The sequence below is a fragment of the Hyaena hyaena genome, unplaced genomic scaffold, assembly GCF_003009895.1.
Source record: "Hyaena hyaena isolate Hyena2069 unplaced genomic scaffold, ASM300989v1 scaffold_548, whole genome shotgun sequence".
NCBI lineage: Eukaryota > Metazoa > Chordata > Mammalia > Carnivora > Hyaenidae > Hyaena > Hyaena hyaena.
Window position 1 is genome coordinate 173685 of NW_024081181.1, and position 24739 is coordinate 198423.

The 24739-nt window shown below is 65.8% G+C and overlaps 1 protein-coding gene across 1 annotated transcript in view; it reads left to right on the plus strand.

The window, feature by feature from the left end:
* Positions 1-2212, plus strand: part of UBE3C (ubiquitin protein ligase E3C) — a 113576-nt gene extending 111364 nt beyond the window's left edge. The window contains exon 23 of the mRNA XM_039255853.1: positions 761-2212. Within this exon, the coding sequence (XP_039111784.1) occupies positions 761-931 (171 nt within the window). The 3' untranslated portion in view covers positions 932-2212. The remainder of the gene's footprint in view (positions 1-760) is intronic.
* Positions 2213-24739: the final 22527 nt, after the last annotated feature.

Below are 24739 nucleotides of genomic sequence, written 5' to 3' on the forward strand. Positions count from 1 at the left end.
GCTTTTTCCCTCCCCTCTTTTCTTAAATGTTTATTTGAGAGAAAAAGGGAGATGGGGGGCAGAGAGAGAATCCCAAGCAGGCTCCACGCTCATTGAAGAGCCTCACGTGGGACTTGATCCCACAACTATGAGCTCATGACCTGAGCTGAAATCAAGAGTCAGGTGCTCAACCGACTGAGCCGCCCAGAAGCCCCTTTCTCTCCCCTTTCGGGTGAATTTGTTTGGGGCAGTTTATTTTGTTTTCTTTTGAGTGAATTTGGTTTCGTTTTCTGTTGCCCCGTGTCTGCCTGCAGACTGCTCTGGTCGAGACAGCCGGCCCTCCCCCTGCTCCCGCCCCCTCCCCCTGCTCTCTCCCCCACCCCCTCCCCTGCTCTCTCCCCCACCCCCTGCCCCTCCCCCCGCCCCTCCCTTCCAGGGTGGCTTCTTCCCCACACTTCCGCATAAACAGGCGTAGATATCCAAGTCTTCACCCTCTTAGCTTCTTGAATTTTAAGCAGATTTTTAAAAGACTGAAACACAAAACCTTTGAGGCCGTATTCACGGAACAGGTCATGTTTCGCGCCCCGGTTCCCGCAGGGAGTGCAGGGCAGCGTCCAGCCTACGTGGGCCTGGTCGGGGCCCCCGTGAAGCACCCGGTGTCCTTGGGGGAAATGTGACCACGGCGACTTCTTCCCGTGGGAGGCAGGCAGGTTTGCGCGCTTCCAGGAGTGCGTGCGCGGGCCTGCTGCTAATGCCGCGCCGTGCGCACGTGTCTTCGCAGGAGCTGTACCCCGCGTTCTGCATTCACAACGGAGGCTCTGACCTGGAGCGGCTCCCCACGGCCAGCACCTGCATGAACCTGCTGAAGCTCCCCGAGTTCTACGACGAGGCGCTTCTGCGCAGTAAGCTTCTCTACGCCATCGAGTGCGCCGCCGGCTTCGAGCTGAGCTGAGCGAGCGGCCTGACCCTGCAGCGCGGGCAGCGCCCCCGCCGCCCCCACCCCACCCCCACTGTCTAGATGGTCCAGTAAGTCACGGTCACGCACGCAGACGGACACCGCCTCTCAGATAACTTAGAGTAACAAGGGTCCTGTGCCACGCGGCCGCGTTAGTACTTTCGCCGACGAGAGCTTAGGTTTTGGACTAGCGGCGACTCAGTGAAATTAACCAAAGATGAAGCTTTGGCTTTGCCGGTGGCCTCGGCCTCCCCGCCGGCCTGGCTCCCGGGAGGGGGAGGGAGGGGGAGGGCGGGGCGCTCGCGCTCAGGGCCCCGCTTCTCCTGCGGCTGATTGTTTACAATCCTTGTTGAAACGAAAGGCGTTCTCTCTCCTGCTGCCTTTTCCCAAAGTGGTTAGGTTTGGAAATACACACATAATAGTTTATTTGTGCTTTCTAAGCCATTCCCTGCACGGGCGCAGCATGCTTGGGTCGGTGCCGGTGCCAGGGGCGCACCGCGGCGGCCTGGTGCTCGTGCGTGCGTGCGTCCGCCGGGCCGCGCCTGGGGCCGCAGCTGCCGGGAGGGGGTGCGGGGAGGGCCCGGCCCCGCGGCGCGCTGGCCCCTGGGAGGCGGCGGCGCAGGGAGGACAGACACTGGCATCTGAGTCACTTGAACCAAAGTGGCGGCTGCGGCTTTGCACTCGGAGTGGCCCGCTGTGGCCGGGCGCCCGCGGCTCACCGCCCTCCCGCCCCGGGGCGCGCGCCCCTCTCTCGGGACCCGCGGGGTCGCGCGCCCCCTGCGCCTCTGCGCCTCTGCCCCTCGACGGTGCTGCTTCAGAAGAAGACCGGACGGCCGGCCCCAGGCGCGGCCCGGGAGGCGGGGGGAGTGTCGGGAACTCTCTTAAAAAGGCACTTTATCGGGACCTTCCTTGTTGCTGGGTGATCCCGGTCTCTGAAAACGGAGAGCGCGTCAGAGCGTCGGCCCTGAGGGCCCCGCAACCTTCCCGACCCGGGAGGGGGCGTGCAGGGGGCACGGTGGGGGGGGGGCAGCACCTCCTTCCCCGCCTCACGCAGCGTTTCCTGCCTGCCGCAGGGGGCCTGGGCCGTGCTGTGGAAGTGACCAGAATTAGCAATATGCTTTTAAATGCGGGGACGCTGAATGACACTTTTAAGACAATGACCATATCAAAACAAAATGTATAATTTCATAATTTGAATAATAAATTAAGTGTTTAAATGCTATTTGTAGTCTGGATATGCAGAAATAAAGTAATTAGGGTTTGTCCTTGGTTTTATTTTTATTTCAGGTTGGTTTACGGTGAATGTTCTGTATCTCCTTTACGTATTAATTTGTATATTTTATTATCAGTATTTTGAAAATGGATTATTTGGGACTGAGGGGACGATGGCAGACACACTTATTTGGGTTTTTTTCCCTCAGCTATTGAGCTTATTTATTTATTTGTATGTTCAGTGGTTACATGTTTGCATTAAATGTTTCTCCCCCAAGAGCGTGTTGGCGTCCCCGACATCACTGTGTCCCCCCACCCCCGTCCTGCCCGGGGTCGCCTGCCGCCGCAGGCCCCGCGCACCCAGAGGCTCTGGCAGGCGGACCCCCGACGCCGAGGAGAGAGTCGCAGCGGAGGGACACCCCTCCCGCGCTCTGCGGTCCCTGCCCGGGTGTCCCTCAGCCCGGCGCCCGCAGCGGGGTTCTGGCCCGTGTCCTGCGGGAGCTCCTGGGGCTTCGCCGCACGGGGCTCCCGGTGACCGCGTCGGTGCCGCCCCAGCCCACGGCCTGCACGTGTTGTGCGCCCCCGGCGAGCAGTGGCCTGCGGTCCACACGGCCCGCGCTCTGGGCACAGCCTCGCCGCCCCCGGGGATGGGGATGGGGACGGGGCCGTGCCACGCAGACCTGTGGATGCCCGTGGGACGCGGGGCATAGGAAGGGCTCGGAACCGTCCTGAGGGGGGCGCGGGGCGCCGTGTCCTATTGAAGCCGCCCATACTTTAGAGACCGCAGCCAAAGGCCCAGGAGAGGAGCGTGAGGGGGCTCACGAAGCTGACGGTTAGCTGCCCCCTTACAGCCGACACCTAAGCGCATCCGGAAATTTGAAGCGATCCGCTGTTCCGGATCCGTCCGTGCCAGGTCAGGGAGCGTCACGGCCGCGTAGGTGTGTCTGCAGTCACACAGGACAGGCTCCCCCGGAGACCCCGCTGCCCGACGACGCGGGCTGCGGCTGCGCTCGTCGTGGCCTCTGGAGGCTCTTCCCGGCGCTGCGGCCGTGGCCGGAGCTGGTGGCCTCTTTCCTTGTCCCAGAGAAGTCCTCTCGGGGAGGGAGCGGGGCGAGAGCACCCAGGCCGGTGGCAGGTGGTGGGCTCCCGTGGGCTCCAGGGTCGTGGGCCATGCCAAGCTGTCTGCTTCCAGAAAGTCCAGCTCGTGGGTCTGTGCACACGGGACGGCTCCAGATGCGGGGCTTCCTGGCGCGGTGACGAGGGTCCCGTGGGCGCCCCGAGTGTGCTCTGGCCTTCTGCCTCCGCGGCGCGGGAGAGCCTGGTTGGAGATTGCGGCCTCACGTGGTTTCGTGCCACAGGCTGCGAACGGCACCCCTGTAAACCGCGGACGCCGCGCCCCTGCTACCGCTTCACGCGCCCCCCTCCGTTCCTGTTCTGGAGGGTGATTCTCAGCGCGGCTCTGGGTTTAGATGACCGGAAGAGGCCGCGCCCCTCGGGAATGGTCATTAGCTCCTAATCATAACGACCGACCCTGGCCGTGGGACTGGGGGTGCGGCTTCCCAGTGGGGCTCAGTGAGCTGCAGACCTGGCCGCCGTCCGGCGGGCGTACGGCCTGTGGCGGGAGCCCCGTGCCGCTGCGGACACACACGTTGGAGGCTCGTCGTCCCCAACAGCCGCTGACACTTGCCCGGGGCAGTGACGCTGTGCTGGGGGACCCCGTTAGCCTTGGGATCTTGAGTTCACTGTGGAAGTGGGAGCGTCGGGGGCGATCCGGATCACGGGCCTGACCGTCTCGGAGCTGAAGCTTGCCGACCCCCAGAACCACGGGCTGCGAACTGGCCAGTGTCGTTACCAGAAGCTTCTGCGTGGACACAGTACCAGGTAAGCGGTCGGTGTTGTTTGGGGGTTGAGGGCGGGGGGGGGGGAGGTAAACATGCCGTAGCGGCCAGACCCAGTGACCAGACCCGCCACGGGGGAGCCAGCCAGAGACGCGAGGGCAGGGCGTCGTGGCCGCACAGACGGCCGCACGGGGGTGTGTGTGAAGACGGTGAAGATCACGACGAGGTAGCTTCCCGTGGCTGCTGTGACGCGGCCGCAGGCGGGCGCCGGGGACGAGGACATCTGCTCTCTGCCTCTCCCCCCCCCCCGCTTTCCGGCGGGCGCGCCCAGGCTGAGGTCACGTCACCGACCTGTCTCCCTCGGCACGTCTGCCGCGCGCGCCAACTCTGCGTTTCTCCTCTGAGGACGCTTGGCCGCTGGAATCGGGGCCCCACGGACGGGCCCGAGCAGCCTCCTCTCGAGATCCCCGATTACGTCTGCAGAGAGCTTTTTACCCCAACTGCGACCGTTCACAGGTTCCAGGGGACATGAGCCAAAGCGGGGCCCGGGGCGGAGTTTACGCCACCTGACAAGCGGAGCACCAGACGTGCCCTTTACCCCGAAAGTTGGGAACCCCCAATCGCCGCGTGGCGTGGCCCGCGGAGCCCTGAGCACGGCCGTCCTTTGCCGTCCGGGAAGGCGGGCTCGCGCTACACCGGTGTTCCCGGGCCTGGAGCCAGGCGATCAGGGAGGAGCGCGCAGGCGCGCGGCTGTTCTCAGCTTGCTTACTCCAGAGTGAGTGTCAGCGGGGGGGGGGGAGGGAGAGAGGGAGAGGGGGAGAGAGAGAGAGAGAGAGAGAGAGAGAGACTCCCACGCAGGCTCCGCGCCGTCAGCACAGAACCCGACGCGGGGCTTGATCTCACCAAACATGATTTCACGACCTTTAGAGTCAGATGCTCAACCGACTGAGCCCCCGAGGCGGCCCCACAAGCCTGCGTTTTTAAAGTGACCCAGACAGGCCTTCCTGGGAGGCTGTCGGGAAGCAGCCGCGCAACCTCAGGAACGCCGGCCGGAAGCGCGGCCGAGGGCCGGAAGCGCGGCGCGGAGTCGGTTTCCGCTGTCGTGGGCGGGGCCGGGCCCTCCAGCTCAGGGGCCCCGGCCAGGGCTCCGGGGAGGAGGGGCGGGCGGGGGGGCAGGGCAGGCCCCCCCCCGCCCCCGCTGCACTCACCCGGGGGGAGGCGTGTCCGGCAGGGACTCACGCCCGCGTGGCTTCTGTGGCTTCTGATCCGGCCTCCCAGACTCTGGGAGCCCAGGGCATCGCAGAACCCGCGCTCGGGCCCCCGACCCCGGCCCCCACGCCCCCCCGCGCAGGCTGCCAGCCCTCCTCCCGGAGCTGCCAGCTGGGGACCTGCCGTGTTCTGCCACCTCCATGTCGTCAGCGGTGGCCTCGGGTTGGCCTGGACCTGCGGGTACTTCCCGGTGTCCCCTACCGCTGCCCTCGCTCGCCCCCACTCTGCTTTTGACTCCTTAGCCAAAGAAAACCCTGGATCCCAAGCTGGTCCTGGCCATTCCTCCGGGCAGGCCTTTCCCGCGTCTCCCAGTAACAGCACCCGGGTCCCTCCCGCTGCTGACTGGGCCTCACTGGGGGCTGCTTTGATCTCCCTGCCTCGGGCCTTTGCACTCGCTCCCTCTGCGTCGCACGAAAGCTCTTCCCACAGATACTCAGGTGGCCGCCCCTCACTTCCTCAGGTCTTTGCTCAATGTCCTCTGTCCTTTCCGCTTTATTAAAAACTGCAGCCTCTCTGTCCCAGTCATGACCTGTCGTTCTGCATGGCTTTCTCGGGGGCACCGGTTTCTGTCTGATAGTTGATGCCTCCACACGTTTTTTTCTCCACCCCTCCCCCCACTAGAACGTAAGTTTCATTTTTGTCTAAACATCTGTCTCCCAGCGCCTAGGACGATGCTCAGGAGTTACTTGTGGCAGGAACTCGCTTCACGAGGGAAGGAGAGCTTTGCTAACCAGGAAAAGTTGCAAATTACTGCCCATATGGACGTTCCGACTGTGAATCCTCGGGCCCAGGTTAGAAGCCTTTGCAAGCGAAGTAACGAGAAGGTGACTGTCTTACCGCCTGCCCCGACCTTCGACCTTCGGGCCGGCGCAGGCCCTGCCTGGGGCCCCGCCCTTCCGGGGGCTGTTCCTGCAGCCCTGTCACGTGACGCCTGCTCCCGGGAAGAGGGGCTTTGGCGCCCGGCCCTCCCTCCGCAGACTTCCGCCTGGCGGCGCGGGTGAGGCTGTGAGTGGGCGGGGTGACAAGCAGGTCCCTGCCTGCCCCAGAGCCGAGGTCCGTCCCGGTTTCTCCTGCGACGGCGCCCTACCCGGCCCCCGTCTGGAGCCAGTCACTTCAAACTTGAACCGCTTCAAACTTGAACCCCCTCACAGAACCGGCAGGATTTTCCTACTCACCCTGGGGCTTTAAAATGATACAATAGGGGCACCTGGGGGGCTCCGTCGGTTAAGCGTCCGACTTCGGCTCAGGTCATGATCTCGCGGTTCGTGGGTTCAAGCCCCGCGTCGGATTCTGTGCTGACAGCTCAGAGCCTGGAGCTGCTTCAGATTCTGTGTCTCCTTCTCTCTCTGACCCTCCACCTCCCTCCCTCTCTCTCTCTGTCTCAAAACATTAAAAAAAATTTTTTTTAATCTTAAAGATTAAAATCCCATTGCCTTCCGGCGTTGGCGTGCGGACGCGAAGCTCCACTTCCGGGGTAACTAAGACGCGGAAACGTTCAGCCAGGCTTGTGTGTGGGCTCGTAGAGCAACAGTATTCATAATAGAAGGTTGGAGAAAACCGGATGTCCATTGGCAGATGGGCAAGAAATAAGAGATTTCTGAACGCCCAAAGCACAGGCCACAGCAGCAGAAATAGGTGGGCGGGGCCGCCTCGAAGTGCGCGCAGCAAGGGGGCGCCCGCAGACCGAGGCGGTGAGCCGCAGGCGGGCGGAGAGCGTGCGCACACCGCGCATGCGCCGGGCCGGGTCCCAGGTGCGCGGCGGCTGCGCAGCGAACGCAGCCGGGTTAGAAGATGAACAGAGGACCCGAACAGACATGTCTCGGAAGCAGCCGTCCAGGCGGCCCACAGACGCAGGAAAAGAGCTCAACGTCGTCACTCACCGTCAGGGAAACGCACATCAAACCACCATGAGATGCGACCTCACACCTGTCAGGATGGAGAAAGCCAACAACACAGGCACCAGGTGCTGGCGGGGACGTGGGGTAAGGGGGGCCTCGGGGGCTGTGGGGGCCGCGGCCGCGGAGAGCGGCACGGAGGGTCCTCGGGAAGCTGCAAGTGTAAATACCACAATCCCATTTCTGGGTGTTGACCCACAGGAGACGCCACCAGCGCCTCGGGTGCCCGCACGCCCGTGTTCACGACGGCTGAGGCGTGGAAGCGACCGAAGTGTCCACGGGTGGACGGGCGGACGGGGGGCACGGAGACGGGGTGTCTGCCGCGGAGAAGGAGGAAACCCTGCCGGAGGGCGTTCCGCTCAGGGAGCAGCCCCACGCAGGACGCCGGGCGCCGTGTGATCCCTCCCGGGCGGGGACCCCAACCAGGTCCGCTCCTGGACGCGGAGACAGCGTGGCTGCCGGGGGGGGGAGGGGGCGCCACGCACCCCGGGGACGGCGAGTTCGGGAGCCGTCCTCGGTGTCCCCCCCCCCCACACACACACGAGACAGTACGTGGGGTGGCGGGCGTGGCCGTGCGCCTGTGAAACCACGCACCGCCTGAACGTACGGTTCTGGGCAAGCATAACCGCTGTAGCGCCGGGAACAGTGAGAAAGTTAGAACAAAATGACGGGGGCAAGCGTGCTGCACAGGCTCCGAACGCCGCTGCCAGTCCTGCGGGGTTTGGCGAGGTGGCCCTGCGCCCGGGAACCCCCAGCGTTAACGCAGTTCCTGGATCTGAAAGTCCCGACTGTGCACGTGGCGGGGGCGCTGAACGCCAGCGAGCTTCCCCGCTGCGGGCAGAATACTCACCCCGCTTCCCCACGCAGCCTTTCCCCCTGCAAACACACTGCCTCAAACCGTGCCCACCGCACACATTCAACACCCAGAACGATGTTATCGGGACACAGCCCCGCAGCGATCGACCCCACGGGGGTTCTTACTCGGGATTCACCGTCCCTGGTGCCAACACCCCATCTCCAGCACGTCGCTCTGTCCCCCCAAACCCGTAACCCCCCAGGCGACGGGCTGGGACGGGGTGGGCCGCGAGCGCCGAGTCACCCGCCAGGCAGTGGCCGGCGCGCAGACCAGGTGCCCGGAGGCTGCGCGTCTCTAAGGGCAGGGAGCCCTGTGCCGCCCCAACGCCAGGCCCCAGAGCCGCCTCTGCGTCTGACCCCTCCTGCCGTGCTTGTCGTGACGCATCAGCAGCCAGGTTAAATGGGTAGTGAGGTGTCACTGAGTTTGGAGCCGGAAATTTGCTGTGACCTTGCGGTGTCACCGTGTAGACGGTGTAGACGGAGTCACAGAGTCGGGACCGGTGCCCAAGGCAGACACCGGAGATGCCCTGGATACCCAGCCCGCCAGCCCTGTGGTCTGGGATACCCGGTACTGGAGCCGTGGGAAGTTAACCCGTCTCCCTCGGGGGGGCAGCGCACTGGGGGCCTCACATCGTCTCAGGCTCCTGCGGGGAACCTGACCCGTCACCTCCCGCCACCAGCCCAGCTCCATCCGCCCTTCCCTTAGGCTCTGTGATACCTGGCTTGGGCCGGTCACGGGGCCCTCTGTTCCCCCGCTTGGCTGGGCCTCCTGGGGGGCCGGCTCTCGCCCTCCTCTGTGTCCGGTCCACACACAGGCGACTCACACCTCCCTTGGCACCCCAGCTTCTTCATGCGTACTTGGTACTTGGATACCACAGGGTGCGTCACCATCCGCGTCCCCAACCCACACTCAGATGTGCCACCATGCTCTCCATGCCCCTCCCCCCAGACCCCCAAGCCCAGGCCCTGGGCCTCCTCCCTGGAGACCTCTGCAGCTGGAAGCCCACTCGCTGGTGTGATTGACAGGTCAGCGCCCCCAGGAGAGGGAACGGCTTGTGGCCCCACTGGGCCTGTGTGCTCGGCCCAGACTCTGCTGGGAAGGAAGAGAGGCCAGTGGGCATAGGGTGGGGACGGAAGACAAAATCTGAAATAAATATGGTGATAGATGTATCAGTTACATTCTTATGGGTCAGAGACGGAAGTATTGTATTTCATAGTGAAAAGTCCCTGAGAAGGCGAGACCCCACGCCGTTTGGGTCAACAGCTTCTGTAATTTTCTAGAACACATGGACTGGGTGCTACTGTGGGAGCATCTCAGACTCCACACCCAAGGTGGGGCCTCCCGGGCTCCTCCCCTGAAGTCATGGCCACACTCACAACTCATCTCCCCTCTCTCACCTCCTCAGGGTGCCAAGACGCCCCCCACCCCCGGGCTCAGCGACTCACAAGACGGACCCCAGCCCCCACCGTGCGGCCGCCTCCTTTTGGAAGGACACGGATTAAAACAGGGAGGGCGTGTGGGTCGGGTCAGGGAGACGAATGCCAGCCTCCAGGTGACCCTCGGCCCGAGCCTTCGGGACAGCGCGTGCGCCCTCCGGTGGCGTGGGGAGGGCAGCCCCGGGAAGCTCACCAGTGGGCCCCCCCCCCCCCCCCCCCGTCCAGAACTTTTACTGGTGTCGGTCACGTAGGCACATGACACCCATGACTTCCTCACTTGCCCCTTCTGCAGCCCCCTTGACTGCCACCGGGCACAGCGTGGCCCAAAGCCCCTGACCTGCTGGGGGCGCCCTCCTCCCACCCGAGGTCGCGGGCACAGAAGACACTCCTACCAGGCAGAACATGACAAGAGCTGCCAGGCTTCTCCAGTCACCAAGACTTTTGGGATGTGCTGGACCCCGGCTTCCCAAGGGCACCCGGCCTGCACCCACACTGTGTGCATGGACCCGTCTGGGCCCTTGTCCTGGGAGGTTAGGCCTGGGCCTGGCGACTGTGGGGCCCCCACACAGCATCCGCTCGTTTCAGTCGACGGCCAATACTCCCACGCTGACACCACGGGGCTCCCAGAGTTCCCGAGGGACCCCCCACCCCCCACCAGCCTAGGCCCGCCTGGGAGGGCACTTCCCAGGGCCTGACACCAGCAGAGCCGCGGCAACTATTAGCCGTCTGCTACATGCAGCATGAGGCCGCCCCTGGGTGGGGCTGTGCATGTGCTGGGGCTGCGGAGAGGCGGGCAGCTCTGGGGGGAAGACCAGGCCTGGCGGGAGGGTTTCAGCAAGCGGGGGTGGGCGCCCGCGGTCGAGAAAGTGGAAGCCTCTGGAAGGTGGCGTGGAGACACAGAGCTGGCGGGAAAGCCGGGCAACAGGGAGACGGCTTCTAACTGTGATGTCAGGGCAGGGGCTCCTGTCGGAGAGGCCAGTGTCGGGGCACCAGCAGTGGGCGGGTCTGGCCCCCAGACATGAGCGCATCCGCACGTGCGAGGGACGAGCCGTTTATATAAACAGCCGTCCACACACAGGGCAGGGGGATGGGCTCAATCCAGCCCGCGGTTGGGGGCGCAAGTGAGGAGACGGGAATTACTACGGCTCTGATGGAAACGCACAAAATAGGCTTTATTTTTTCAATATTTTAAGAGAGAGAAGGCACTGGAGCAGGGGAGGGTCAGAGAGAGGGAGACAGAATCCCAAGCGGGCTCTTCTGCGCTGTCAGCAAAGAGCCCGACCCGGGGCTCAAACTCACCAACGGTGAGATCATGACTTGAGCCAAAATCAGGAGCCCAAGGTTAACCCCCTGAGCTGGCCAGGCGCCCTGCACAGAAAACAGTTTCTGACGGTTGAGCAGAAAGGGGCTCATGTTGGGACGCGGGCATCGGACCCTCAGAGCCGGGAGAGAACCCAACACCCTCTCTGCCCTTGGCCTGACGCTCCTCGGGGAGGACTCAGATGGTGTCAGCCGAGAGTCGCCCGAGGCTAATCACCTGTGGCCAGAGGGTTGGGCCGGTGCCGCAGAAGAGCCCGGAACCCACAGCACTGGGTCAGTTCCGGGCCGGTAGGGCTGCACCCGTGGCCACCCGGGGGCCACTGCTGGGAAAGGGGCTGTGGCCTGCCCGAGGGCACACGGTGGCCTGGCACGCAGGGGCGGGGCGAACGGCTGGCGGCCGCCAGCGGCTGGGACCAGGCCCTGCCGGCCCCCTCGGTGCTGTGTGGCCGGGGCGGCAGCGGCTGGGAGCGCCCACCCGCAGCCCTGAGGGTGCGAAGGGGAGACCACGGTGGCTTTGCGCCCAGGAGCTCCAGGGCCTGCAAGGGGTGGACTCCTTACGAGTATGTCCGTGTGTTCGAGGCCTGTGCTCCTGGGCCCCCGTGGGGACACGGGGACGTAGCCCGGAAGGTGGCGGTCGGGACTGGGTGGACTGGGCGCGGTCCCAAGGGACGCGGAGCGGGAGGGGGACCGAGGAGGCCGCGAAGATCTAGTTTGCCCCCGGGACACGCCGTAGCCTTGAACACCAGCGAGCTGGCGGGGAAGGGGAAGGCCTGGGGCCGGGGGGCGCTGTCGCCGGGGGCACGCCTGTCGCGGGGCCTCCCGCAACCGACCGCGCCGAGACCCCGCCGCCTCCCCCCCACCGCCTCCCCCGCACCATGAACCTGCCGCCGACCGCGCCCAGCCCGTCGCCGGCGCCCGGAGTCCCGCAGTTCCGCCTGTGGCCGGCAGGGGGCGCCGGGGCTGCGCGCGCGCGGTCCGCTCGCTCCAACGCGCGTTCACAGGCGCGTGCGCAGGCGCGCACCCGCCCTCCACCTGCCGGCGGCCGCCACCTGCCCCGCGGGCGCCCTTCCCGGGAGGCGGTCCTGGCCGCGCGGCCGCAGCAGGGGCTGGGCCGGAAGGTCTCACGGCCGGTCTCGGGCTGCGCTGTCCCTAAAATTTGGAACACGCTTATTTTACTGCCTGTTAAATGTTTTCAGAAAGGGGCGCCTGGGGGCTCAGTCGGTTGGGCGTCCGACTTCGGCTCAGGTCGTGATCTGCGGTTCGTGGGTTCGAGCCCCGCGTCGGGCTCTGTGCCGGCAGCTCGGAGCCCCGAGCCTGTTTCAGATCCTGCGTCTCCCTCTCCGCCCCTTCCCTCTCATGCGCTCGCTCTCTCTCAAAAGTAAACGTTTAAAAACATTTTTTAAAACATGAGCATATGCACCAACACGTGGAGCCCTGCCTCCCGTGCGCGCCGAGCCCCCTCGCTGTGTTTAGCGGCTGCTCGTGTTAAATCCGAGCTGTACACGCGGTATGGAGGCTTCTAGAGAATCGGGCCTCGGCCCACCCGCGCGCACGCCCCGGCCGAGCCGGGCTGCCCGAGCGCAGCGGAGGTGCGGACCCGGCTGGGAGTGACCCCAGGGGGCGCCGCGCGCAGCCCGAGAACAGGGCCGCAGGTCAGGTCCGCCACGTCTCCGGCTGCGCCCGCCCGAACACGGGGACCCCCGCGTGGGATGTCGGCGTGGGCCCCCCGGAGCCCCAGCGGGGGACACGCTGGCTGCGGGGCCAGAGCCCACGGCGCGCAGACCTTGGGCAGCACGTGCCGCGGTTGCCCCGCCGCCTCCTGCGCGTGCGCCGAGCCGCCCCGAGCGCCGACCAGTTCTCCCTCGTGCGTTCGCTCGGCAGACACTGCGGAGCCGAGCGGTCCTGGCCCTGCCGCAGGCCCCGAGCACCCCCGCCCCGCGCAGAGCCGGGCCCGGTTTGGGCAGAGATGGAGGAAGGGCGTCGCCAGTCCCTCTCCAGGGTCAGGAGCTTCCCCAAGCGAAGCGCGAGCTGAAGCCCCAAACCCGAGCAGCAGGCCGCCCTGCCCAGGGGCCGCGGACGACAAGCAGCAGAGAAGGGCCCGGAAAGGGCCGCACGAAGAGTGGACGCAGGGCCAGGCTGTGGGCAAAGGTGGCGGAGGGGCCGTGCAGGCCCTGAGAGTACTGGGGAGCCACGGAAGGATTCGAAGGGAGGCTGGGAGTTTCCAGGATCGGATCTGCGTTTCCACAGCGTGCTAGCTCAGCGCAGGGGGCAGCAGGTGGGGCGGGACAGGTACACGCGGTGACCAGCGTGCTACACCCAGTGACACCCGCCGCCAAGGGCGCCCCTCTCAGCCCAGTGACACCCGCAGCCCAGTGACACCGCCGCCGAGGGCGCCCCTCTCAGCCTGCTGTGGGCGTGCGGGCCGGGGGCTCACAGCGGCCCCAGGACGCAGGCTGCACACATCAGGGCCGACGCACGAGCAAGGCCCAGGTCGCCCGGAACTGGGCAGTGACCACACTCGGCAGAGCCACCAAGGTCAGCGCAGCCGCCCGTCCCGCGGGTGGGTGGCCGTCCAAGTGTCTCTGGCGACGGCAGCCAAGCCGGCCGCCAGGCGGTGCCTCCCCTGGCATCTCAGGAAGTTGGCAAGCACAGCTTGCGGTGCCGGGCGGGGCTGGCGGCAGGCGTCCCAGGCTGGCCAGAGCCGTCCCCGCCCTCAGCGACCCTCCCGGTTCCGCGACCGAACCACCCGGCTCTCCTTCGGGCCCAGCGGACGTGGGCCTCCCAGGAGCCGCCGCCCCAGGCGCTGGACTGGGGGTGCCCCCCCCCCCCCCCCCGCCACCTGGGGCACCCACGGGGGCCGGCCGGGGCACGGGGCGCGGTCTGGAGACATTCCGGGCGCCACAGCGGGGCGGGGGCGCGCTGTCGGCATCCATGCGTGGAAGCGGGGTGCTGGGCACTGGCCGCAGAGCCGGGACCCCCCCCCCAATGGCCAGCCTCTCACGCCCTCACGTCACCTCCGCTGACGGAGAGCTGAATGAATGATGGATGGCGGCCCAGTGAATGTTTTACAGCAGAGACACCTCGTCTCCAGGCCTCGGCCTGCCCCCGGGCGCGCGCCTCCCCCTGAGCAGCTTCGCTCCGGGTCAGTGCGCGGGTTGGACGCGCAGGCAGCCCGAGGCGGGCCGTGCGGGTGGACGCAGGGCCCTAAAGCACATTCCACCTTCCAGGTCATTCAAGCCGCAGCTTCAGTTAGTTACATCTTTAGCAAAACCGTCGGTCACGTTAAGCGATCTGCTGTCTGTGCCAACAAGTCCGTAAAAGAGAGGCGGGGCCGGTAGACGGGGTCCCCTTCTCAGAGCGGGCGGGGGGCAGCCACCGTGGGAGAAGAGGACACCCTGCGACAGTGAGCCCACCTGTGGCCCAGGCGCCCGACGGCCGCTCTGCCGCCACCGTGGCCCCGCGGCCTGCGCCGTGTCTGGCGGCAGAGCGGGGACTGGCTTCTGGGCCTCCAGCCGCCGGCACGCGAGAGACGGGCCGCCGGGACGACAGCCCCCGCTGCTGGCCCCTCAGGACCACGTGGGGGCCTCTTGGTCGTCCTTGGGGTCCTGCCTGGGGCTGGGAGTCCAGAGGACTGGCCCCGCCGGGGGACCCCGGTCCTGCCCCGCGGGGCCAGGCGCTGGATGCCAGAAGTCGTCTGGACCTTGTAAGGGAGCCCGGCCTGGAGGTCACAGGTGGGAGGTCGGCCCAGGGTCTGCTCTGCCTGCCCCTAAGGGCACGGCCACCGTTCAGCTGAGCCCGGGACGCACGCCCGGCGCCCTAGGGGGCTAGAGAGGAGGAGGAAGGTGGACAGGGAGCCCGTGGCAGGCCCCTGAGTCCCCACCAAACCATACCGGGTGGTGACAGTCGCCTGCCCCTGCATCCGGAGCCACTGGATCATCCGGGGCATCAGCAGGGCAAGCCCCCCCCCCCAACAAATTCCACTGCCCCCCACCCCCTGCCTGGTTCACCTCGAAGCCCCCCGTGGGCCCCCTGAGCGCGGCTGCAGGAGACTGGCCGGCTTCCACGCCTGGGCAGAGCCGCGCCTTCAGGCGGTGCAAGCGAGGGCGGGTCCATGTGGGCCCAGAGCTGGGTGCTGGGAATAGCCACCCCCACCAGCTGCGGGGTGCCGTGCCCCCACCGTGACCTCGTGCTGGGGCTCCGGCCACACACACAACTCTGCGGGGTGCATGCGTACAGGAGCAGACGCGCTGGCGTGATTTGGGAGTCACCCGCTTGCCGTTCCACAAGGCCCGAGGGGGCAGAGCTGGGCCGGCGGCGCTGCGGGCAGAGGGGCACAGCCGGGTGCTGCTCACTCCGGGGTGGTGAGCAGGCATCTGACTCAGTGCCAGCGCGCCGGGAGGAAGGAGACGACCCCAGCGGACGTTGTGACCTTGTGACATTTAGGAAGCCGGACTTTGGGAGACTGGGCGGCCTGGGGCGCGGGGAGGCGGAGCCTGGGGCGCGGGGAGGCGGAGCCTGGGGCGCGGGGAGGCGGGGTTTGGGGCGCAGGGAGGCGGAGCCTGGGGCACAGGGAGGTGGCGTCTGGGACTCGGCGACGTCTCTTCTGGCCCCAGGTTACGCGGCCCCTCCTTCCTCTGGTTTTTCTGGGGGAGGTCAGCGCCGGCCACGCTGTTTTGCTGTGACCCGGGGACGCTGTGCTCTGACCTTTTCTGTTCTTGGGTTTGACACATGGGTTTTCTAACGAGTCACCTCACCAGTGCGCCCGTGGCCTCCTGCCCAGGACAGGATGGCTGAGCCCTGGTAAGCGCGGGGGGGTCCCCACTAAGCCATGGGGCGCGCGGAGACCCGCCGCAGAGCCGGCACAGAGGTCAGGCGGGCGCCCAGCCCCGGCGGGAGGACGGGAGGAGGGGGCAGGAAGGAGGGGGCGCGGGAGGGCCCGGGTCTCAGCACCCGCAGCTCCTTCTGGAAGTTTACCTTTGCTCCGTAGCTGCTACGAAGCCCCTCCTTCCCTGGGCTCCTCGAAAGTTTGCCCAGCAGGGTTTTTATGTCTTTCTTGGCCCCACGCCCCCCTCCCCCCGCGACCCCCTTTGCGGAGGGACAGGATCTTCCGACCTGTGGGCCCCCAGGCGGGTGCCGCCTGCCCCTCCCGGAGGTGCAAGGCCGCTGGCGCTCCCGCGCGGTCTGCCGTGGGCGCCCAGGGCCCCTGCTGGCCTGCGGGGGGGGGTCGCCGTCGCTGGAGGTCAGGCGACTGTGCGCCCCGCTCTCCCCGCAGAGACCCCTAGTCCAGCCCCGGAGCCGGGCTCAGAGCGCCCCGCGCGCCTGTTTCCCGTGGGCCTGAGGCTGCGAGCGCAGAGCCGGCCGAGAGCGGGGCCGCGTCCAGGGCTGCGCTGTGGACACCACGGGGTCGGCTCTCGCTGGGTCCCAGCCCCGTGTCCACGCACACGCGGGCGGGTGACACCTCCCGCCCTCCAGGACCTCGGCCTGGCCAGGGTGAGTGACCCTCCGCAGGCCACCCGTGAGGGACGTGGTGCAGAGACACAGTCACACCCTTTCACAGACAGGCAGGGCGGAGGCCAAAGCGCCGACCGCTGCACCGCCCTTCCGACCCCTCGAGGTGGCCAGGAGGAAACACCAGGGGGGCAGCTGGGGCGGAGACCGGAGGCCCCGGGGAAGCCGCTCGGGAAGGGAAGGGGACGCGCTCATTTACTGTTAGCATTCCTGCCGAGGTCCCCCAACAGCTCAACACGGCGTGAGGGGTCCCATCCTGATCCCCAGCGCCCGCACAGGAGGACAAAGGCCGGGATGGAAATGCCCCTGCAAGTTCTAGAAGGTTCTAGAACATTCTAGAGTGTTCGTGCCTGGGCTGCCTCAGAGCACCTGTCCAGGGGTGCGGCCCTCATCCGGGAGGAGACCGGTGAGTCGCACAAGCAGGATTGTACAGGCTCTTCGGGCCGGACTGAGGTCTGAAGGACTGGGGTTCAGGGAGGGGCGCCAGGAAAGGCAGCTTGGGACCAGGAGCCTGGAGCTTGTCAGCTCTGATCTGGGGCACTCTACGCAGGCACGCTGCGCCTCGCTTTCCCCCGTGTGCAACGGCGGGAGAAAGCCCGCCTGCAGGCCGGCCGTGGGGCTCACGCGGACGACCTCAGCGCCTGCACACTCAGCCGTTGCCTACGGGCCGCTGTGTTCCTGACGGGGCCCCGAGGTCTCAGGGCTCCCCGACCTCGCGCGGCTGGGCGCGGCAGCTGGCGGGCAGCCACTCAGACTTCGGGCTGCCGGGCACACGCCCCGCGTGAATCAGGGCCACGGCCGGGCGGGCGCTCGGTGACCTAACAGCGTCGGCACCGCTCCCTGGCCTGTGCCTGCGCGGCGGACGGGCCACCATTACGGTAAATGCGTGGTTCATTGTAATTCAAAACAGCTCTGAAAAAAAAACAGTAAAATAAAGCAAAATAAAATGAAGTAAAATAAAATAAAATAACATAAAATAAAAAAATAGCTCTGGTCATTACTTGTTGACTTTATCTTCTTAAAATCGTCCCAACATTTCTCAGGCTCTTGGTTCATCGTTATGGATATCTATGCAAAAAGTTCAGTTTAATAAGGAACGTCGCACTTAGGGGCGCCTGGGGGGCTTAGTCGGTTAAGCGTCCGACTACTGCTCAGGTCATGATCACGAAGTTAGTGGGTTCAAGCCCCGCGTCGGGCTCTGTGCTGACAGCTCAGAGCTTGGAGCCTGCTTCCAATTCTGTGACTCCCTCTCTCTCTGACCCTCCCCTGCTCACGCTGCCTCTCTCTCTCTCTCTCTCAGAAATAAATGAAACATTAAAAAAAATTAAAAAAAGAAAAAGGAACGTTGCACTTAGTAGCATTTGTGGAACCCACGGTGTGTGGCCAGCACTCTCCCGCGTTGGGTCCATTCAAACAATGCGCCGCCCTGCCCGCCAGCAAGGTGGCTGGAGCGCAGACCTGCCCTCAGGGCGCCTGGTTCCTGGGGTGGGGGGGGCGGGTGCCACAGGGCTGGCCATGGCTGCGGGGCAGGAGTGACTCACGCAGCGGCAGATGGGCCGCATCTCACGTCCACACCGTGACAGCGGCTCCCAGAAGGCGGCCGGGCCTCGCTGTGTCCCCGTCCCAGCTGCCCCGAGTCCCGGAAGCGTCTAGGCCACAGTTTACCTTTCGCTCTAGCTTTGCACTTGACCCCAGGGGTTTCCCCCAGCCTGCGGAGTCCTAAATTGATGAGTAGGTTCTAATTCTTGCAAGAGAATTAGAGTGCCTTTTCCGGCTTTACCAGTTTCTCAGCTGACTTTTCTCGGGATTCAGAAGGACATCTGCATTTCCCCAGAACGACTGGCGAGGGACTGGTGGCTTCGCCGCGGGGGCGCGTGGTGGTGGCTCCCTCCACCCCAGGAACTGACACGTCCTCTCCCCGGACCCTCAGGGCAAGACTGTGTGTGAGGCACCACGAGCGGCGAGAGGCTCTATTCAGATTAATGTTTCATTTTTATTTAGATTTATATTAGGAAAACTCAGGCCTTATCCATATTTATTATACAGAACGACCTTTTCTGCCTTTTTATTAGCACACTAATTCTGAGTTTGAGGACAGCGCCTCAGCCCCGGGTTTGAAATCACTAGCGAGGAACGCTGCCCGCCGCGGGGCTGGGGGCCCTGCCGCCGCATCGATGTCGCACAGGCGCCGGCAGGGAGTCCCGTCGGGAGGTGGGAGGCCTTGGCCGCACCAGCCTCCGTGGAGCTGCGCCCGGGGTCCAGGCGGGGCGAGCCCGCCGCCAGCTAAGGGGGCAGTGTCGCCGCCGGGGAGGACTCGGGCCCAAGGAGGCGGATCCGCGGGGATCCCAGGCCCCCAGACCCAGCTGCACACCCGGGGGCCCCTTCTGTCAGGACTCGAGGGCCGTCCGGAGTGGGGGCCACCCTGGGTCTGGTCAAGGTGGCGGCTTAGACAGGGCTGACAGGGACCCAAGGCTGTTCCCCAGAGACCCAGCCTCCCACAGAAGCCACGGAGAGTGGACGTCCGTCCCCCCAGACACTCCCGGCCGCTCCGCTCCCCAACAGCTGAGGGGCAGCTGGCCTGCGCCCGGGCCGGGCCCAACCTCCGTGCCGGCCCAGCGGGTGTCCCCCCCGCCCTCGGGGGCCTGGCAGCGCCGTGTCCCCCCCCCCGCCCTTGGGGGCCTGGCAGCGCCGTGTCCCCCCACCCCGGGGGGGCCCACACAGTCTCATTTCTGTGGCAAATGATAAGGTGGAGGTTTGTGTGTTCCGTGCCCTGGAGTGCGCACCCTCTTCCAGAACTTTCTGCGGACAGACCCAGCCCTGTTCCTGCTCGCCCACCCTCCCGGGAGGAAGGTGCCCCGCTCCCTGCCCTGGACACGTCTGCGCTTGAGGGGCACACAGGACACTTCCCCCAGAGTGACGAGGACGGGGCGGCTCTGGACGTGGCCGGAGGTCGGGCCCCAGGGCTCCCGGCAACAGCAGCGGACGTGGCACCTCCCGCGGGGACACGCAGGGGGCCGGGCCGGGACCTGTGAGGACGGAGCGAGCGCGCCCGGCCTCCGCCGCAGGGTGAGGGCTCATCGTGTCCGCGAACAGAGCGCGTGAAACAAAGGCCGCAGTGTCTGCTCGCGGACGTGCTGCAGCTCACGCGCCCGTGGGAGACGGCCTGCCGGGAAGGTGTCACGGTGACGAGGTGCAGCTCTGTGCCAGGCGAGCAGCTGCGGGGACGCTGGGGAGCGAGGCTGGGAGCGGCCGGTGTGGCCGAGGTGGGACAGCCGCCCCCCCCCCCCCCCCCCGCCGGGCTCACAGACGCAGAAGCAGAGGATGCCGTGGCCTGGACAGAGCGGACTGGGAGTGGGGACCGGGCCGCCTCCTCACAGGCCCTGGAAACTGCGGTCCCTGAGTAGGAGGAGCAGCGCCGGGTCCTGACGCCCTCTCACCCCCCCCCCCAGGGCTCAGCACCTCCAGGTGCTTCCCAGGGAAACCCGGGGCCTCCGTGCCAGGCCTCACCTGGACCTGCTCCCCAGGGGATGCCCAGCCCCTCCCTGCTGCGCCGACACACCTCTCCTGAATGGGTCCCTCTGACAGCAAAGCCAACTGATTCTCTCTAGCATGTAAATGACTAACAGCTCTCAGGGCAGAGAGAGGCCTGAATGGGACCCTCTGACAGCAAAGCCAACTGATTCTCTCTAGTATGTAAATGACTAACAGCTCTCAGGGCAGAGAGAGGCCTGAATGGGACCCTCTGACAGCAAAGCCAACTGATTCTCTCTAGCATGTAAATGACTGACAGCTCTCAGAGCAGAGAGAGGCCCACCCAGGAAAAGGGTTTTCTTCTGCCCCACTTGGGAGACGTTTCTCCGGAGATGGTATTGGGTGCAGGTGGCTTCTGCTCCCGTCCTGGCCAGGGTAGGTGGGGGCAGGGGTGTGCCTGGGAAAGGGGGTGCCGGCAGTTCGATCTGTGGGCGGGAAGGCCGGAGACCAGGGTGGGGTGAGTCGGGGCAGGGAGGGCAAACAGGTCTGCCCGGCGGTGCCGAGGATGGGCCGGGGCGGCCGCGAGGCTCCGCAGACCTGAGCCCCATCTGCGGGCTGCGTGCCCGCCGCCGGGGTGCCCGGGAGGTCCCGGGAGGAGCCGGAGTCACAGTAGAGGACACAGAGCTTCCGTCCGGGAACATGAAAACGCGCTGTGGGTGGCGAGGGCCGCGGCCGGGTGTCCTTGTGGCCCCGGACTGTGCACGTGGACACGGCACAGAGGCCAAGTTCACGTGTATGTTACCACCGTTAAAGAGAAGGAAGATTCCCAAAGTAAAGATACAGGTGTTGGCGGGAGGAGCACCCGTGTCCAGGACTGGCAGTCACAGGGCGGAGCTCCTCTGTCCCCCGCCCCGCCCCCCCTTCCCGCACGCGGCCCACCCACGCCCGCCTGCAGCAGGCGCCTCTCCCAGAGGACTTCCAGGAGGTGGTGGCCCCGGCCAGCAGCCCTGCGTCCCCCGAGCGACAGGAAAACTCACAGCCTGTTTTCCCCTCCCATTTCGTGCGTGAGACACCCGTGTGTAGACAGACAGACAGGAGACTCACAGGGACACCTTTGGGGAGGGGCGCCCTCTGTCATGTCCGAGCACTCACTGGGGACTTCTGTTCTGTCACAACTCAGAAGCTTCTGCCTGTAAGGACACCAAGGGGCGCCGGGAGGCTCAGCTGCGGAGCGCGGGGCACTCGAAGCCCTTGGGCCCAGAGCCCCGGCTTCCGGCCTCACCGACGCCCCGAGGCGCGGGGTCAGGATGGGACCTGCCCCCACCGGGCCGAGGCTGCCAGCGGGCAGGGCTGGAGGGGTCCTGGGTCCAGGAGGCCCAGCACCGATGGCAGCCCGCGTCCAGGGACGCCGCCCGGCGCCTAATTCCGGGTCAAGTCCCAGAAACAGCCCGCCCTGCCTGCCGGGGGACTCGGCCCAGGGGAGGAGCCCCGTGCTCCCCGTCAGCAGGGCGGAGCCCAAGGGGAGCTGGTCTCTGACCCAGGTCCTGGCGGCCTCGGGGCTGCGGTCACCGCGGGCGTGGTCCCCCGCAGCTGGGCCGGCCTGCTTCTGACTCAGCGGCTGGGTGGGGGCCCAGGTGAGCGCCCTGGCAGCTGGTGCCCGCGGGAGGGGCCGCTGAGGAGCCGCTGCCCCGGCGGGGGGGGGGGGGTGATCAGCAGCTCTCCAGACCTTTGGGTGCAGGCGCAGAGGTCGAGAAGTCGCAGAGAGGAGAGTCGGACGGCGGCGGGCGTGTCCCCTCGGCCGTAAACGGGACTCTCCGTCTGGCCTGCAGCTGCTCTCTCAGCGCGTCCCCTCCACAGCCACGTGTGGCCGTCCACTGTGCGCAGACAGCGCGACAGACAGACGGACGCTGAACGCACGGTCCCACGAAGGAAGTTTCGTCCACACGGGGACTGCCGTGAAGGGAACGCAGAGACCCGTGCGGACGGAGCCCGGAGCCGCCCCAGCAGCGACTGCGATGTGGCCTGGACGCTGAGCAGCGGACGGACGGACGGACGGAGGACTTGGAAGGCCGTGGGGCGGGGTGGGGGGAGGTGGGCTGCAGCAGGGCTGGAAGACGGCCCTGTGGCCAGAAGCCATGTCCCCGGACCTGCCCTCCCCTGGGAGCCCCGCATGACAAAATGGGGTGGGGGCCCCTGAGGACCAGACCCTGAGCTGCGGGGACCCCTGCGTCCCTGACCCAGCCGCCTGGCCCCCGAGAGCTGGGGTTGCACAGGAGGCCACGTGACCTGACCCCCGCCCCGGCCAGCACGGGGGCCTCCTGGGAGCGGCTGAGCCTTCCGCTGAGGGGGGAGCCCACTCACTGCACAGAAATGATCGAAACCATCCTTCCTAACCAGGCGACAGTCTCCGGGCCGGAGGGACGCTCTCTGCCCCTCAGCCCTCCCGCCACGCCCTGCCCCGCAGAGCCCGGTCACACCGCCCTCAACAGCGGTGTCTCTGCAGAGTTGTTCTCTCTGCAGACAAGGGCCCCGGCGAGGCCGGATTCAGCAGCCGGGCCTGGGACGGGGGGACCCCGCGTCTGGGACCCCAGACGATCCTTCCTCAGGGGCAGAGAAGGTCTGCGGTTCCTCTTCTCACTGGCCGGGGTTGCGATGCCTCCCGGGGAGCCGGGCCGTCCATACCGGGCGGAGGGCGTGCTCTGCCCAGCTCCCCAGAACCCCCGGGACCCCCGCCTCCGTGAAAGCCAAACACAGAGTCCTGCCCAGCAGGAAGCCCTCAAAGCCGTGGCGGCGAGCACACGTGCCAGTGTGGTTTGACTGGGCAAGACACCTCTGCCGACCGCACACCTGGGTAGGGGCGAGACCCCTCTCCTGGCACCCGTGGGTCCCGCCGATGCGTCAGGGCTTCTTGCTGCAATCTTTGCGTCGGAGAGGCACCCCCGCCCCCCCAAGTGGGGTGAGTGGTGGGCCACAGCCATGGGCTCCGGGCCCCGGGCCCCCACAAGTGCCCATTTAACGATCATGTATTTACCTGTGAAATTGTTGGGCGCACTGTGTATGCTACTTCCATAGTTTGGTACGACAACCACGTTTAACATCAAAAAATGATCAGGGCGCGGGGCTGGCTCACTGGGTTGAGCATCTGACTCTTGATTTCAGCTCAGGTCATGAGCTCACGGTTCCCGAGTTCCTGCCCCACATTGGGCTCTGCGCCGACAGCGTGGAGCCTGCTTGGGATTCTCTCTCTGTCCCGCCCCCCCAACTCAGAATAAATAAATAAACTTTAAAAAACGACTTTGTGTGTTGTTCACTAGAGCAGCACGCACATCTGCGGTGCGTTTGCGGGACAGGCACTGTTAATCTGCAGTCCAAGCCCGCGTGTGCCCGGCTCTGCTGTCTCATGAGGCCCCCAGCCCAGGGGCCGCGTCCGGCCTCCGGCCTGCAGCCTTCCGAGGCCCCTTTACCAGCCACAGGGTGGACTCTGACCCCCGCAGCCGCTCTGTCGGGGTCCTGACAGCCGCAAATGGGGCTTTACTTGCAAACCAGGTCTGTGCAGGTGCGGCCCCTTTACGATGAGGTCTTGCTGGGTTCACCTGGGCCCCAAGTCCAAGGACAAGAGGCCTTATAAAGACAGGGAAATTTGGAGCCTCCCTGGAGGGAGAAGGCCGCACGACGACAGAGGCCGAGACTGGAGTCGCAGGTGCACAGCCAGTGAATGCCGGCCACGTCCAGAAGCCCACGGGCCTGGGCCATGCTCCCCTTTGGGAGCCTCCAGAGGAGCCCACCTGGCCACACGGGGATTTCACATGTCTGGCCTCCAGAACCTAAACATTTTTTTTAATGTTTATTTTATTTTTGAGAGAGAGAGAGATAGAGGAAGGGCTCACCAGTGGGGGCAGGGCAGAGAGAGAGGGAGACACAGAGTCAGAAACAGGCTCCAGGCTGTGAGCTGTCAGCACAGAGCCCGACGCAGGGCTCGAACCCACAAACTGTGGTATCATGACCTGAGTCGAAGTTGGACACTTAACCGACTGAGCCACCCAGGTACCCTGATCTACCCTCTTTTTTTTTTTTTTTTTAATATTTTTATTTATTTCTAGGAGAGAGAGAGAGAGAGAGAGACAGCGTGAGCAGGGGAGGGTCAGAGATAGAGGGAGACACAGACTCTGAAACAGGCTCCAAGGCTCTGAGCTGGCAGTCAGCACAGAGCCCGACGCGGGGCTCGAACCCACGAACCGCGAGATCATGACCTGAGCCAAAGTCGGACCTTAACCGACTGAGTCCGCAGGCGCCCTGATCTACCCCTTTCTGATGGCCACATTTTCTTCTGTTCCTTGGATCTACTGCTGCACATTCTTCCCGCAGTAACAAGTTCTGGGGTTGATTCTGTTACTACTGAGCCCCCAGGCGCCCTGGGGTTTGCATGAAAGGTTTGCAAAACAGAATCGGACAAGGAGGCATGTAAGCAGGGGCCCTGCGTGCGCCCGGAAGGCCTGAGTGCTGTCTGGGCCCCGACGGAGGGTCCTGGGACCCTGCCTCCTGCCGGGAACACACGCTGGGGGTGGGTGGGGTGGGTGGGGGTGGTGACTGTGACTGTGCAGGAAAGTCTCTCAAGCTGTAAGATTAACGGAGGCTGAGTACGGTTAGGAGGGGCGGTCTGTGATCCCCGGGGAGAAGAGGGGTTCGGCCATCCCAGTGGGGGGGGGGGCAGCGGAGGAAAGGGCGGTGCCGGGTGTGGGCGGCATGGGCGGGGCTAACAGAGCCCCGGGAACCCCAGTGAGAACTACACCGGGGAGGTAATTCGGACCCCTGTTCACTTAAAGCCCCCAGGGCTGTGGCCGGGCTGGGCTCGCAGTGCCACCAGGTCCTGGAGCCTTCGTGGGCGCCTGCTCCGGGGCCTGGGTGAGCCCGGCCGCCCCCACAGAGCCGGGACAGACGCCCTTGCGGCCTGCAGGCCAGACCCCAGACCGCGGTGCGGGCAGGGCTGAGGCCGTGAGGGC